Here is a 15,867-nt window from a genome sequence, read left to right on the forward strand (position 1 = left end):
AACTTATTTCATCAAAATGTACATTTCTGTGACCGGCATGTCTGGACAGACTCAATGACATCCTCCTTGAGCAAATCCAGCACCGTCATCAAAATTTCAAAAAAATTGAATTTTCCTTCTGGGGGGGTCCCCCTAGAATTTATTTCATCAAAATGTACATTTCTGTGACCGGCATGTCTGGACAGACTCAATGACATCCTCCTTGAGCAAATCCATCACCGTCATCGAAATTTAAAAAAAATGAATTTTCCTTCTGGGGGTCCCCCCTAGAATTTATTTCATCAAAATGTACATTTCTGTGACCGGCATGTCTGGACAGACTCAATGACATCCTCTTTGAACAAATGCACAAGTTTCAAAAAATCTATTTTGATTATTTACAGCAACAGGTATTACCATTTGCATTGTTATATGGGCATAATCTTCATGTAATACTGTTACCTACGTTGAAAGTTGCAAACTAAGAAATCAACTAGCATAATGATGACAACTTACAGTTCTACAAATTTAAACTTCGGAAGATTTTATTTTCTCGGACCACGTTTATTTCATAGAAAGCCTTGAGCTTACTTCATGGAAATTTGACAGCAGCAAAATAAACATAGGTTACATGAATCAAGTACAATGTGTCAAGAATTATCTACTAACAAAAGAAATGCACATATTTTAAAGACTTTCATACTTTGTGTTTGTACTTAATTAGCCTTATTCTTGATATAATACATTGAGCAAATAAGGGAAACTCATGAATTTCAGACGTGAAAAGATTAGGTAACCTACATGTTGACACAAAATGAAAGCAAAATTGCAAGTACTAGAAACAAGAAGAATACTGACACAGGGCTTAGGACATCAGGATAATGCAGGCATATACAAAAATGAGCATTGTGCTGTAATACAGCTATATAGAATAGACCGATATCATTTGACTTTTGACAGATTATATGCACTACAGAATAAAGAATGTTTTGGTTATTCTATAACACTAAAATTATTCCAGTTAAAAAGAGGGCCTTTTGTATTTCAAAGAGGGCCTTTTGTATCAAGTTGACTTTACAAACCTCGCAGATCTACTTCCAGTACATCTATTGTACATTATTTACAGCTTGTGCATTATATCTGACATTAACATTTTGAGAACATGTGATATTCCGTTTCCTTAAAAGATAATACATGAGACGTAGCAACCCCACATAGCATATTAGCTAACCAAAAAACTTCATGCTTTGTCTTCAGTATGAGGTTTGACCACTTAACCTTACCTTTTTATCTGGGTCGATTGTTCCTTTGTTCAATATACTGCTTTAAAGACAGTTGTTGCACAGGACTTGAGGTAGATAAAATACATGACCTTAATGGCATTTGAAAACGAGCTAGGGTCCATTACAACTAGCAGTTTGTACATCTAAACAGCGGCACTGCCAGAAATCATGGGGATATATCACAGCCTTGTTAACCAAGTAATGTGTTATACAGAGATCTCTATAGATGTTTAACTGAATCAGAATCTGCTGCTAAGAAAAACACTCTTAATGGCCTTTGAACCAGCTGCAACAGCAGCTCTAAGTTAACCACCATAATGCAGAATCATACCATTACTGTCTGGGCACTGAGAAAAGAGTGGTACACATTCAGAACCTTTGCCTGACAAACTCAAGCCAAGGATAGCAGTTGATTGGGCACAGTCTGACCAGTTTTAGGCTAGTTTTATGTTGCCCAAAAACAACCATTTCACAACCACCTCCAAACATTATGAAACATTCGTCTGACATGGCCGAAAAGTAGCTAACTGTGCCGAACAACTGTAAACCACAGGCAACTTGCTCTAAAATGACCCTCAACCACGGGATTGGGAACAACAGTTACTCTTGACATACTAGTAAGCCATACAATTCCACCTTGCTAGTGACACTCAAGTCTGTTTTTTTACTCAAAGTCATTCTTTGAAAAAATTGAATATTATGCAAGAGGTAATCTGTAGGACATAAGGGCACAACTCAAATTTCGGCCATAACTAGCCTTTTATATATGTCTACCAAAATTCAAATCATTGTGGTCTTTCCTCTGCAGGCCACACACAATAACGTTAGGTGAGAGAAAAGGGGGGAAATGGACAATGGAGCTGCATACCGAGGTGTGCGGATCAACTTACTGCTGACAGTCAGATACCCACTTCTCTCTAGTTGAAATACAAAGGGAATCCACAAAGTCTTCGTAGATTTCACTTATCTTTTTTCTCACTTACCCACTGATTTTCAAAGTCAACTGGAAAGTAATCAAAAATTTGAAATTTGGAGGATGCCGATAAAAAACGTTATACTAAACTATGTATAATTATGCCCAGAAATCTGAGTTGTGCACCTTATTTTGGGGTGAGGCTAAGATAATTACCAAATAAATCCCCTTCACAGAGACAGCATACAATTCTATACACCTAACCACAGGCTTCAATGTCCATTTCATTTGTATCATTTGTGGATCCTTCCTCCTCCTCATCAGTAGAATCTTCTTCCTCCTCATCATCAGTAGAATCTTCTTCCTCCTCATCATCAGTAGAATCTTCTTCCTCCTCATCACTAGAATCTTCCTCCTCATCAGTAGAGTTTTCCATGTCCTCATCATCAATCACGTCATCAAATGACGGGGTGTTAGAATCTGACTCGTGCGAGTGAGATGCATACTGGATATGACCTGATGGGGGAAAAGGCAGGTCTGGGATGTACTTCCTGAAGCGCTGGCAAAATCTATTCAGCCTTTGCTCTATCCTGATGATGTGTTGTGTGAGTAGAGCCTGCCCTGCTGCGTTGGAGTTTTCCGTGCATCTATCCTTCTCATCCTCAGTAATGTGGTGCTGAGCAAGAAGATGTTGCATGACGCGTAGCATCTCTGTCTTTACCATCTCCTGCTCTTCAGAGGCCCGCTCCTTCAGGTTCACAGCATCAATGGCTTTTCGTTTCACACTATATGGAAGACCAGGTTCACACTGTTGTAGAGTAGGAATGGAAACAATATATCAGATAAAGAAATATAAGAAACAAATTCAATTCTCAATTAAATCTCTTGCATAAAAGTGCCTTCCTAAATGATCTCTCGGTAGTAACTGGCATAAATGTATGTCGATTTAATGAGGATATACTATATTCCAAAATATTCTCTGAAAATATACTTTCAGTTATATTCACTACAATATCTAGAAAATTTACATGCTTCACCTTCACCTAGTCCCATCCTCATGAACACTGATAATCAGCATACAAATCACTACATGCATTATTTCACCTTCACGAAGGTCATATTTTCAGAATTGTGTATGTATACAGCTGTACGTAGGTTAATAGCAAAACTCAAGAAGCCATTGATAGATTGACACGGCGGTGTAATAGCCACAATAGTATGATGTGGTACAAATTTAAATTTAAGTGGATACACAGCTGAATCTTTAACATGAGACAGTTTAGTTTCTAGAGTCAGTGACAAGGTTTTAAGTATCCTTAAAGGTATTCCTTTTCAATTTAGCTTTATACAATTAATGCTTTTTATTTGTATAGGTTTTTAAAAAATTCCCTAATACTTATATATGAGCTTGTATTTCACTGATATGTAGAAAGAAATATATGGACCCACAAATTGGCAGACAAGCACAGCTACAGTGCTAAAGGGATTCTCTCACCATTGAAACTCCATCCACTGCCTGGTAGGTGTCCCATGCTGGGTCCTTAGCATCATCAAAGGCCACAGTTTCGGGGAATTCAGGATTCTTTAGTTCCCACTGTATGCTGTTGTATGTCTGGATGGTTTTGGCCAGCTTCTTACTTGCTGATGTCAGTTGCTTTGATAGCTTCAAAGCAATTTTTTGACCATCTGAAAGAAAAAATTAAGGCTCTTCTTACTTGAAAATGTACTGATAAAATTTGATATTCACTATTGACAACTATTGATCATTAATAGCATCTGTGTTTTCATCATTTTGTCAACATTTCCTGACAAAGGCTAATGCTGTACAGGGAAAACTTTAGGAAGTCCAATCTTTTTGTTCTTAACTCCTTTTACCAATGCAGAGGAATTTTCAAGCTGCACCCAATATAAGGGCAATACAGAAAAGCTATGCACTTAAAAAAACGCCAACAAACTATGACATAAAGATACTTACCAGGATAGCGTTGTTTCAATGAGATTAAGAAAGCCCTCATGTAGGATGCACTTCTCATCTCTTCCAAAAGACGTGATCTCTCGTCCTGGTCCAAGTCTTCCATGGCAGAAACGTACTGCTCATCATCGCTGCGCCATCTTTGGATCTTGCGTTTGTGTTCCACTGCTTTCAGGGATGTCTCCAGCCTGTAGATATTTATATTAAGACGAAAGATGTTGATGAGAGATGAGCACATTCTACCCTTTTCAAATGTTGAGGAGAGATGAGCATATGTTCTTTTAAATCGCTCGTTCTCATTTAAATGTACACATTTTGTAATATCCGTTACCGCTTAAAAAAAAAGGCGTTCCTGGCATTAGGATATGCCACATATAAGATGTCAAACTGTAGTTTTTGTGACGACTTAAAACTTTTCTAGCTTTTAAAAACGGCAGTTTGGTACCTTATATGTGGCATATCTTAATGTCAGGAACGTCTTACTTCTAACGGTAACGGAGATTACAAAATGTGTACATTTAAATGAGAACGAACTAAAAATGTTCTATCACAGTTCTGCATGGCTACCCTTTCAGTAACTGCATAATTTCCTTTACAATGAAAGATGTACAAGTAAAGAGCTACTAAGATTCAACTGGTCAATAACCTCAATGCATTTTACTAGATGATGTATGAGAAAAGAAATATCACATGTGGACAAAAAGACTAAATAAAATGTACAAGTCACAAACGTAGTAATTAATTTTAAAAACCCAAGATCTATAAAAACTAAGTACTAGTATAATGCAGACAGTCTTCGTGTAAAGAACCTGAAGTAAGACATACTTCACAAAGGCAGAATGATGAACTGCGAGTGCTGAGTCATCTTGACACTGTGAGATCTTCTTCCTGCAGTGTTGGAAGGATTACGATTTTGAGTGTTCATATGCCATAAATGAAATATGGCAATTCATATTGTGACATGCTACTGCAGTAGAGTCCAGACGCCAGCTAATAGACCATTGCAGCCTAACACCATAACCCGCCCTTTGTCTAATTTTGAACACTATAGTCCAAAATAAACTGACAAGGATTTGTGCAAAGGCATCAAGTCACAAAAAAGTTGTGAAATTGCCTTCGGACAGCTAAAAAAAAAAATTTCTAGTAAAACTATGTTGAGAGCCAATATGCAGGCAGATCCCCCTGATGTGCACCACATAGAACAACGGCATGGGTCTATGCAAGGGATCAAAGCTGTCAAAACATACAAAATTGCTTATTAGTAGCAAATCAGCTTGTTAAACCTGGCAAATGCATAAAGTCCACTGACAAAGCAGTGTTGAACTTTATAGGTATCCACTATATAAGCAAAGGGCAATTTGGCAGGTGAAAAAAGTTAATAAATAACATACCCGAGTGCATCATACCGAACCAACTTGGCTACGTAGTCTTTCTTCCATTTAGGGCTTGATGCTGACAACAGAAAAGAGTCATTCAGTTCAGTGACACCTATTAAATCAATAAGATCCCGCATGGCCTAATTTCAACAAGATAGATCTTTTATGGCACAATGAAAATCTCTATCTATTCAAGCAAACAAAATCCAATTCTCAATGCAAGCACATGTAATCAAAGCTTAAAGTTATCATATAAAGTCACTTACTTGATGTTGTCTTTCTCCTTGCCATCACAACCTTCTCCATCTCCTGCCATGCCTTGACATCCTCATCAGTAAAAGTTCCTAGAGAACATGAGAGGTCAACGTTATGGAATAATTTGGGCAAATGAAGACAGGGTTTCAGAAGCATGACTTGCAAATTAAAGATGATTGTTATAATAAAGCCCAATATCTTTGTTCTTAGAACATAGAACTTACAAGCCCTGAATTCAAACGTTAACAACAATAAAAAGCTATTACAATAGGTTTGAAATACTTAAATTCTGTTTTTGTCCACATGCGATTAGAAAGTATTGCCAAGACTAACTTATTTCAGGTAGTTAAATTGCAGGTTACATATCTTTTCAGTAAGCTCTCAAAACAGAGGGCTTTTTAAGTGATTTTTTTTGTCTGGTTTTCTATTTTGTCCAGTTGTCTTTATGTCGCCATCCCACACATAAAATACAGCTGGACCCACTCCTCTGCTTGGAGAGCATTTTAAACCCTTCACATAAATACTTGTTTTACCTCCTGCCTCTATTTTGGCCTGTTGAAGGTTGTCTTCAGCAATTTTCTCTGCCTTGATGGCCTTGTCTAGTTTCAAGTCAAGAGAAACATCTGCAACACAGTCAGAATCAGTAAAGATCAAATCTAAATACATGTACCCAACCTTGAAGTTGGCTTTATCTGCCCACAACATACTTTTCATATCTCTCCAGACAAAACAAATGTCTTTTTTTTACACTTACTTTAAAAATCAATCTAACTATATTCTCACATACTTGTGCGTGCCTGGGTAATCAAAAGACATCTATTGTTTCAAGTCCAATTATAATCTAACATTCCATGCATTGGACTTGACTTGAAAGTATGCACAAAAAAGTATGTACACCAAACATACGCCTGTTTGACATACTTTAACGGCAAGTAGACATGGCATTGTGGTGCAAGTACATGTACAAGTTTATCTTAACTAATTGATAAAACAAATTACAACAAAGTGAATTAAAAAACAGGATGACACACCAATGTCAACAACTTTACGTCTTGAATAATGCCGTAAAGCGTCCGTGAGTTTGTCAACTCTGTGGTCAGGACTCATCTCCTTAGTCATCCTGGAAAATGGGCGGAGAGCAGACCATAGTCTCTCTGTACCCTCTCCATCTGTCAGCCCATAACCACTTAGTCTCCTTGTGCTGTACTTAACCTGAAATAATGCCAGAAAGTAATGTTTCAAGCACTTAACAAAACTGCAATTAGCAAAGGAACTAAAATATCTAAACTCAACCTCAATGCAGAATCAAAGCAATGCAACAACTAACATTGTTTAAGGTACGAAGAGTCAAATTTTAGATGGAATGTTAGTAAGGAATGGTAGAATAAGATCTACTGTAATTCACTTTAGCTTCACGGTAGCAAAATTTCACAGTGCAGTGTAATGAAAATGAAAATTAACTTGAATGTTAACTTCACGGTGGGGGCAAGTGATTTATAGAACAGCTGTGTGAAGGAATCATAAGTAATAACAACAGTTGTTCGAAGCAATGATAAGTTCACAGTACAGAGGTGACCATGAAAACAGCGAACATTCTACACGTATATATGACCTTATGTCAAACCTGGGCCACGAAAACGTTTGATGCAGTGTAACATTCAAATATTAACATTGGTATGTCTTAAAAAATTTCTCACTAAGAAACTAATAATAATAGTCATGCAGCATATGTCAGTCTTAATTTTCCTATGCTTAATATCAAAATTGATAAAACCAAACATGTCAACTAGACAGGATTAGGTCCAGCCCTAAACCTAAACCTCTGGACCTAGACATGGACTTTGATAAGCCGAACCAGCATCTATGATGTCTCTATGTGACACACACACACTAACAATGTTCACAATATTCTAGTCAGTTCAGTATCACAAACAGAGATTTTGGGATTACGCATATCAAGAAATATACAATGCATGAAAGGTGCCTGAGGGAGATGAAAGAGATATACCTGGCACAAAGACTGGTGCCCATATGAATGGAAGACATCCACTGCAAGGTTCAGCCTGCCAGCCTCCAGTGCATGTCTCAGTTGCAAGGCTTCAGCCTGCTTTGTGTGCTAAAGGAGGGCAAGGAAACAAAACCTGACTTAACCTGCCTAACATTGAACTATTTAGATTAGAAGTAAAAAAAAAACTAAATTGGGAAATGTGAGAAATTGACACATTATTTTTCAATATCTATTTTATTAATTCACAATAATAGTAATCAAGTGCAGTTTACAACACTCCAGCACAGAATATGATTTTTTGTGAGACTGCTTCTTTTGGAAATGTCAACAGATATCTTCTCTCTCATCCTTAACTAAAGTCAAGTTAAGGTATACCAGAACAACTCACAGCAATATGCGAAGCCAAGGAGCACGAAATGTCATAGATGACTTTAAGTCGAACATTTTTTGCAGCAGCTTCATCTAGGAGGTGCTTGATGAGATACACCGGGTATCCAAAACTGTTGGTAATCATAAATAAGTGTGTTAAAACATCAAACAGTCAGAAGGCAGTGCCAACACATTGGGGACTATACAACAAAACTAACTGTTAACAGTACAATCATTGTCAAATTGAAAATCAGCTATATGCCAGGCCAGTGATTTCAGTTATCAATTGAGCAACATTACCTAATTTGGTGCACTATCAATTTTAACAAGTTGATTAGCGACATTGATAACTTTATTTCACCAACCGTTCGCCATGAAACATGTTCATGAACTTCAAAGGAATGTCATGTCTGCAAACGGCCCCAAAGACTCCAGTGACATCCAGTTTCTTCTGCTGGGCCTTTGACCTCAGGCAGTCTCCAGCTTTAAAGTTGCTGCAGTCCTGATGGAAACAATGGGTAGAAAATGTCAATATTTCAGAACTATACAATGCACTGTGTGAAGGCCATTTGAATTTTCTGTAATGCATATAATACAATGGAGAATTCATACATGGAACCCTTGGAACTATATTCCTTGGAGCAGCCAAATACCCAGGCTACCAGAATCAATACATCTCTGCATAGTGAAATTTTCAAACTCAGAACAGTATAAATATGTGAACTTCACCAAGTACTTCACTAAGAGATTTCAATGTCTAATATTAATGAAGTTCTTTTCATTGTTCAGCTAATTTTCAATCAGTTTTACTACTAAACAGGTCACCTAAATCAAATCCTATTGTCTATGCACCTAACCCTAACATGCCTTTGTTGTAACTTGTAGTGAATATTGTTTAGCAGTCATTAAACTAAGCTACTTTTTAAGCACTAGAAAGAATGACCTTGTGGATAAGCATTAGCTCATTAACATTATGAGCTGAAAAAGATATCTATCTTTAGTTAAAATCCAGGGGATCCATATATGCCTCTGTCATGTCATGAGATGGCATGTTCATAGATTGAAACATAGAAAAAAAGTACAGGAAACAGGGCAATGTCAACAAACAAACAACATTTTACCTCAGGAGGCTTCTCTGCATCATTGTACTTGCCAAGAAAGTCCTTCACCTCGCTGTCTTGTAGGAACATTGTAGTTCCATGCAAGGGAGGTGCTGCGCTCACCCCAGAACTTGTTTTCCTTACAAGGCCAAAGTTCCCATCAATTGCCACAATCTGTTCTCCGTCAGCCTGTATAAATGAAAGAATTGTAACTGTTTTGGCCTCAAATATAGACTTATAAAGATAGCATACCCATACATGTTTCCTTTTGACCGCAGTAATCAGATGTGACAAGGATGAACTTATCAACAAAGACCAGAAAATGCAAACAAACCCGTAGCAAAAAAAACACCAAAAAACAGGTAATATTTTTCACACATATTGTAACTTGCCACTAGCAGAGAGGAATGAAAATAATAAAAAATCACCTCTGAACAAGCTGTGCAGTTTGTGTCATCGTCAAGCAAAGGACTCAAGTCTTGCATACTAGTCAGCCGGTCCCTGTAATGCTGATACTCGGCAATTGACTCGCCAGTCAGAGCTCGGTGGAGGGTTTTCTTCTATCAAAATAAAAGAAGTTAAAAAAAAATCATCAAAATGATAGTATAGTAAGGCAGGTATGAGTTTAAAAGTAAGGCATGTCGCGAATCTCAATCTCAAACAATGGCGCTCAGGCGTGCAGGCAGAACAAGCTCGAACCTGCCCGTTACGTCATTTCCGGTTTCTTTGCGTGTCGGGAATCTTTTCACGCGGCCAGAAGATTTTCCAGCAGCGGGGACTTCAACTTGTGTATTTAGTGGGAAAGCCGTGTCTCTATTCCGTAAACACACAGGGGTTTTAAATAATAATACTATTGTTACATATAATATTAGACTAAGTTATCTTGGGATGACTGGTGCCCTTTAAAAAAACAATGATATGCAGACACTAAGTTCACATTTTCATATGTGACTACAAAAGTACACTTTTGTGTTGAAAGGTACTAATGTGAAGCTTTAAAACTTTAGGGCTAATTATAAGACAACATAATTTGAGACAAATTTTTCCCAGTCCCCCCACAATGAGATTTTATCTGTCTTGTAACTTTTTAAACTTAAAGACATTTGCCCGTACTGTTGACTAGGGTAAAAATAGACAAAATTCATACCTCATCGAGAGTCAAGCGATTTTTCCATCTCACCGCCTGACAAAATGCCTCCACAGACACATGGCTCACCATGCTGAACGAACACAGCCACTCAAGCAGTTCTACTGAAAATGCTGTCTGTGGCTTGGTAGGTGTTGCCCCCCATAGTCCAAGTTGAAGCAAAGTTGACAGCTCTGATTCACAAGTGCACATAACAACATCAACGTACTGCAGTCGACCTATAGAGGTTGAGAAAAGAATTTAGATGTCATTGAAGATGACCTATACATTAGGAACCCAACTGTGCCAGAAAGATTGGCTGATTGTAGCTATGGGTACCTTCCAATAAACATTTTTGTTGGGTGGAAAAAGGAAATAAAACATAATTCAGAATAAAACATAATTCAGAATAACAAATGCATTTCCTAATGCAATGTACTGAACTTCTAAAACTCAGAAAAGGTTAAACTTTGACTACATGATCTGCTTCTCGCACCCAATGGTGCATAGGACAGGATCTCTTTTTCAATTGCCCTTGGGCCACACAACTTGAGTTCAGTGAGGTGTGTTCAAATACCATACTCTTTCCCAAATGTTAAGTGGTAAGCAGACCACTTTTAAAGTCTTTGGTATCACTCGACTGATCAAATAACCTACCAAAGGCTTGGCCACTGCACAAGTCAATAGGAATCTGGTGTCGTAGTCTTATCAAATGCAAAAGGGCCACTTCATTAGACTTTTCTCATTGGCTAAACAATTTGATTAAGCATATTTTTCATTGTTTTCGTTATCCCCCACCTAAAATCTAAAAGTCATTTGTCTCTTCATATTTCAAAGTCACATTCGGAAAAATACACATGCAGTAAGGTATGGTATTAAAGCAGCAGCCTTATAAATATTCTGAAAAGGATTGCCAATTTACAAGGAAATAGTAAGGTGCATTACTCCTCACCAGTCTGGTCAAATACCCTCAGAGACCGCATGTCTGTTGCCCCTGAGCAGCTCTTGTGACGTGGTAGACACAGTGTCTTCCTTTCCACATAGGGCTGAAAACAGCCATTCTGGAAAATTGACAAGCACAAGCTGATGACATGTACATGTATGATGACAGATACATTTCAAATGGCTTCTTGGAGGACAATGTAATACATGTATAAGTGCATAATCTACTGTCAATTCAACAGCCCTGAAAATCAGGAAAAAGCACTTTCGATCAAAGCATAGACTATGTTTTATAATTCATAGCATGTTTCTTTGTTTACTCACATTGCACTAAAACTGTTCCATTGTGTTATGAATAAGTCAGAGGTAAATGTCATAGGGTTTAACATGAAGTATAACATACTTTCCACACTAATGGGCAATGTAGTGATGGACTCTTGTGGCATGTTTCGTAACATGTGAGGCAGAAGATGCCAGCTGAGCTGCAGTCCTGACAGTAGATAATTGGGGATGTGACCTCCTTCTCACAGTAATAGCAGTACTCCGTGGGTGGTAGGGCCAGATTCATCCCTGTCTGTATCAGCTCCTCTCGTTGGTCAGCCCATGCGTCCTTCTCCTGCTCCTTTTTCCTCTGGTGCCGCGAAACATCAGGCACAGCCTCAGCTGACTGACATGCACTAGTAGTAGTACTGTCGTTGTTACCAAGGACTGTTGTAGCTGCAGGTTGTGGAAGGGTTGTTGTGGCCACATCTGCACTTGAAATTTGACTGCCGTCTTGCCTATACACGGACCGTACTCTCTTAGTGGTTCCATTATCCTGCAGTATTTTGAGCGGTAACACTATACCGCGAAATCCCTTCCTCTGCCTTTCTGGCCTTGGCATACTAGAAATGAAAAATCAAGAGAAACATTAGTACAAGTCATATTAGATTCAAACTGAATATGGTTAATTACAAGTGTTATCAAGTGTTATCAATATAGACTCCAGTTAATAGCAGGCTAGGAGGACTTAAAATCAGATAGTCTACATAGGGAATTGGTGGAACTGAGAAGAAAATTTGGTTGCAGCAAAACTAATAAAAAACATTACTGCTGCTTTTCAATTCTATAGAAAACTTTATACAACAATGATTTTATTCTTATAAATATTTCTGATACTTAAATGTCAAAAAGATGCTGTACATTGATGTGTACAATTGTGTGTACAAAATTAGCAATACACAAATATCTAGGTGCCCCAGTACACTCAGAGTTGTAAGGTGCACTGGTCCAATTTTGTGTGTTCAAAAGTGCACATGCACGCACACCCAGTATTTTAAAGCCAGGATGTAATCTTATGGTAGTTCATGTGATCTAGGGAGCAGTTATCTGGTTAGAGATAAAATATGATAAATCATATATATATGTTCAGGTTAAGCCAAAGTAATATGTTGGAAGTGCATCGTTGTCATCCTAACTTTTGCACTTCTTTGTTACATAATTGTTGGGTTTGTGCAGCATATCTTTTAATAAAAGGCCGTTGAGGGTTGCTGTATTTTTGGACATCAGGGAGATGGTCAGCGAACAAAGCATTTTTATGTTTGTTCGTTGCAACTGACCCTTTTTTGAGGGCTAATAACCTCAATGGCTATCTTTTTAATGCTCATTTTTCCCAGACAGGAAACAAACACTGCTACTACTACAGACTGGATATTACTTTAACTGGATACTACAAGGAAGTACTGAACATAACTTATTGTTCAAGTAATAATCTGGAAACTTTTTTTTTTCGGGGAAACATTTTTACATATTTCTACCCCAAACAAAAAGACAACAGACAGATCTATGATATCAAAAAGTCCAACGGAAAACAGCAACAAACTGCTTTTCACAGGAAAATTAATTTTCCGTCCTATTTTTCTCAATAGGATTGTAGCCCTTGGCCTAGGGTGTCACAGCACATAAGAAATATGAACTGGAGTCCGAGACAACAGGGAAGATTGCACTACCTCGTGCATCTTTACATCATGTGAATGCATAGTCAATTCGAAGTAATGTAAACTATGTGTGAGTATCATGGGTGCAAGTTTGCATCATGGACACAAAATGAAAGCTCACATATGCACGCTTCTCGCCAATAATAGTAGGAACAATAATAACAACAATAACAAGACTTCCGCGACCTCATATCTCTATGAACAATTCTATTCATGCAAATGACTTACACATTTACATAATATATGCTTAATCATAAACACCTTTATCTTACTTACACATGTTGCAATATTGACAGTCCTATAATTTTACAATTAGATATATTTGGGTGTTTTTGCATTAATTATGCAAATTAGGAATTCACTTGCATAATTGGTATCGGTTGATGCTCCACTTTCCATAAACTACATATGTTACATGTATTTGAGTCTTATAATGGAAAACACTGCAAATAGAGATTTTCCTCATTAGCTATGCAAATAAGTCCCAATTAGCATAATAATTTTCACTTCATTGTGTACATCTCTGTCTAAGCTGGTCTATATTGTTGTATTGGCAATTAATTGTCTACGGATGAGCCATCATACTGGATAATCATTTATGATGGCCCCGAACTTAGACAGTTTCATCCATTGTATGTCATCTTTATTATGAAGGACTATTTCTCGATAAGAACTACCAGTCCTATCATCTTGTGATACTGGGACATGTCCCCGTGGCGCAAGTGGTAACGCAACCCCGCTGCTTCACCATCTGGATCAAATTCTGTGGATCCTGAGGGCACAGGTTCGATCCTAAGGGTCGACTCTCGAGCTCGGACATGTTGTAAGGGATTGCATTTGTCATTTCGGATGGTGACCGTCAGACGTAAAGCCTAAACTTTACTAAAGGGCAACTTATTCAATCCAAGGCCGTAATCCAACACCCCAAGCGGGCTAAGCTGTCTGGGCAGTCGGGCATCACTCCCAGCGCCATAGAGATATCGGGGAGACCCCAATGGCAACCGGAAGTGACCTCGTGGCCGCCTGCGGGCACTTTTCTGAGAGACATATCTCAACAACCTTTCATCCCCTGCCTAAACTTTTTACAAGGTCCAGAGATTTCCTATTTTCACACGGCGATCTTAAAATCAAGAATAGCTACATGCATAAAAGTGCACTGCCCCGACCCGTGCGCACATACGTGCGCTGCGTCTGGACACCATACTTATACACAAACAGGAGATCACAGCAATGCAACGAGGGGAACATGAGTTCTACTTCTAGCTGCGAATGCGCAAACAAAAGCATTTCCAATACTCCCAGAAGGGGGTCATCCGCCTTCCTAGACTAGAGTAATATATTGGCAAGGAGCGGAGTTTGGGTAAAGGGAGGTCCCAGGCTAAGGCGGGCAGGCCTCCAGCCTGGTACGTTAAGAATGATAAAGGCGAATGATAAAGGTAGCAGCCTCAAACAGAAAATTGGAAACAAAATCAGAACAGCCAAAGCTGGAAAATCGCCTAGCTGTGCTGCTTATTTGCATATATGGGACTAATCGGTCGGGTGCTGATATATGCACTTTTTTTAGACAATGTAACGTTTCTTTAATACTTTAAAGAATTTACCCAGTCATCATTATATTTCCTGTCATAAAATCTACTCTGTTAAGTCGTATCTTGAAAACCGTGGTGACGTTAAATCCTGCTATTCTCCAAGCAGAGGCTTCGATCGAGAGGGGTAGTTTTGTCCGGGATAATTTTTAACGTTCCTCTCCTCCAAGCAGAGGCTTCGATCGAGAGGGGTAGTTTTGTATGGGATCGAGAGGAGAGGAACGTTAAAATCCCGGACAAAACTACCCCTCTCGATCGAAGCCTCTGCTTGGAGAATAAAATCCTGCGACTAGTTCGCTGTTGTAAAAAAATAAAAACGCGTAACGTTACCCACGCCATGGCCATAATTTCATGCTAGCGGGCAAACACTCGATCGAAAGACGTCGATGTTACGGGGAAAGATCAGCATTTTCAGATAGCTAGCGACTAACCTGTAAGAACTCAGCCCTTGGCAGCAGCCTATTGGCGACCCAGATGACTTTGATGAAGAATTATATACTTGTTTTCAGCACGCCTAAAATGCGAAAACGGGATTCCCAGTTTTCCAAGAATCAGCTAAATCTCGTATTGTCTCGCGTCGGTCAATGCAACTCTCGCGAGCATTTGACCATGCGCCGGTCAGATGCGACCAGGCTCTCAGTCTCACCCATTGCCGTTACTCCTGGCCCGACTTTATCGACTAACGCTGTCCTCTCCGGAGGAAAGGAGGACATCTCAGCCCCGTTACTACCGACTAACGGTGCACACCGTTATCCCATAGTTACTGTAAACGCTATCTGTATGGGGTGTTCTCAGAGGCTTCTATTAAGTATTCTTAGTTTGCCGCGCTGTTCCTAAATATTGTCCCAAAACACGTATAACCTACTGGTCCTACTGTGCGCGGAGGTCTTCTTCATCGTATCCGATGTATTTTATAGCCCCTCTGCGCCCACGAAAGACGGAGCCTCCAAGTTTCCCACTCGCGTTCGGAAATGCTCCTTTT

At 38.8% G+C, this 15,867-nt stretch overlaps 1 protein-coding gene across 2 annotated transcripts; it reads right to left on the reverse strand.

The window, feature by feature from the left end:
• Positions 1-506: 506 nt before the first annotated feature.
• On the reverse strand, positions 507-15,452 carry LOC136426133 (uncharacterized). Of its 2 annotated transcripts, XM_066415025.1 has the most exons (17): positions 15,317-15,452; positions 11,727-12,207; positions 11,334-11,442; positions 10,403-10,620; positions 9,684-9,815; positions 9,277-9,444; positions 8,521-8,657; positions 8,175-8,286; positions 7,787-7,894; positions 6,810-6,990; positions 6,312-6,401; positions 5,790-5,867; positions 5,539-5,599; positions 4,973-5,035; positions 4,151-4,335; positions 3,671-3,861; positions 507-2,983 (listed from the first exon to the last, which is right to left on the reverse strand). In XM_066415025.1, the coding sequence occupies exons 2-17, from the start codon at positions 12,204-12,206 to the stop codon at positions 2,435-2,437; spliced, it is 2,862 nt and encodes a 953-aa protein (XP_066271122.1). In that variant the 5' UTR covers position 12,207; positions 15,317-15,452; the 3' UTR covers positions 507-2,434. The 2 variants fall into 2 exon arrangements, with proteins under 2 accessions (XP_066271122.1, XP_066271123.1); XM_066415026.1 differs by lacking the exon at positions 4,973-5,035.
• Positions 15,453-15,867: the final 415 nt, after the last annotated feature.

Source organism: Branchiostoma lanceolatum, unplaced genomic scaffold (genome assembly GCF_035083965.1).
Source record: "Branchiostoma lanceolatum isolate klBraLanc5 unplaced genomic scaffold, klBraLanc5.hap2 Scaffold_74, whole genome shotgun sequence".
Lineage (NCBI taxonomy): Eukaryota > Metazoa > Chordata > Leptocardii > Amphioxiformes > Branchiostomatidae > Branchiostoma > Branchiostoma lanceolatum.

Coding starts and splice junctions, on each gene's coding strand:
- LOC136426133 (XM_066415025.1), bottom strand. CDS start 12,206: ATGCCAAGGCCAGAAAGGCAGAGGAAGGGATTTCGCGGTATAGTGTTA. Junction 10,621..11,333: donor GAGGGTATTTGACCAGACTG/GTGAGGAGTAAT, acceptor CAACCTCTATAG/GTCGACTGCAGTACGTTGAT. Junction 8,658..9,276: donor ATGCAGAGAAGCCTCCTGAG/GTAAAATGTTGT, acceptor TGTTTCCATCAG/GACTGCAGCAACTTTAAAGC.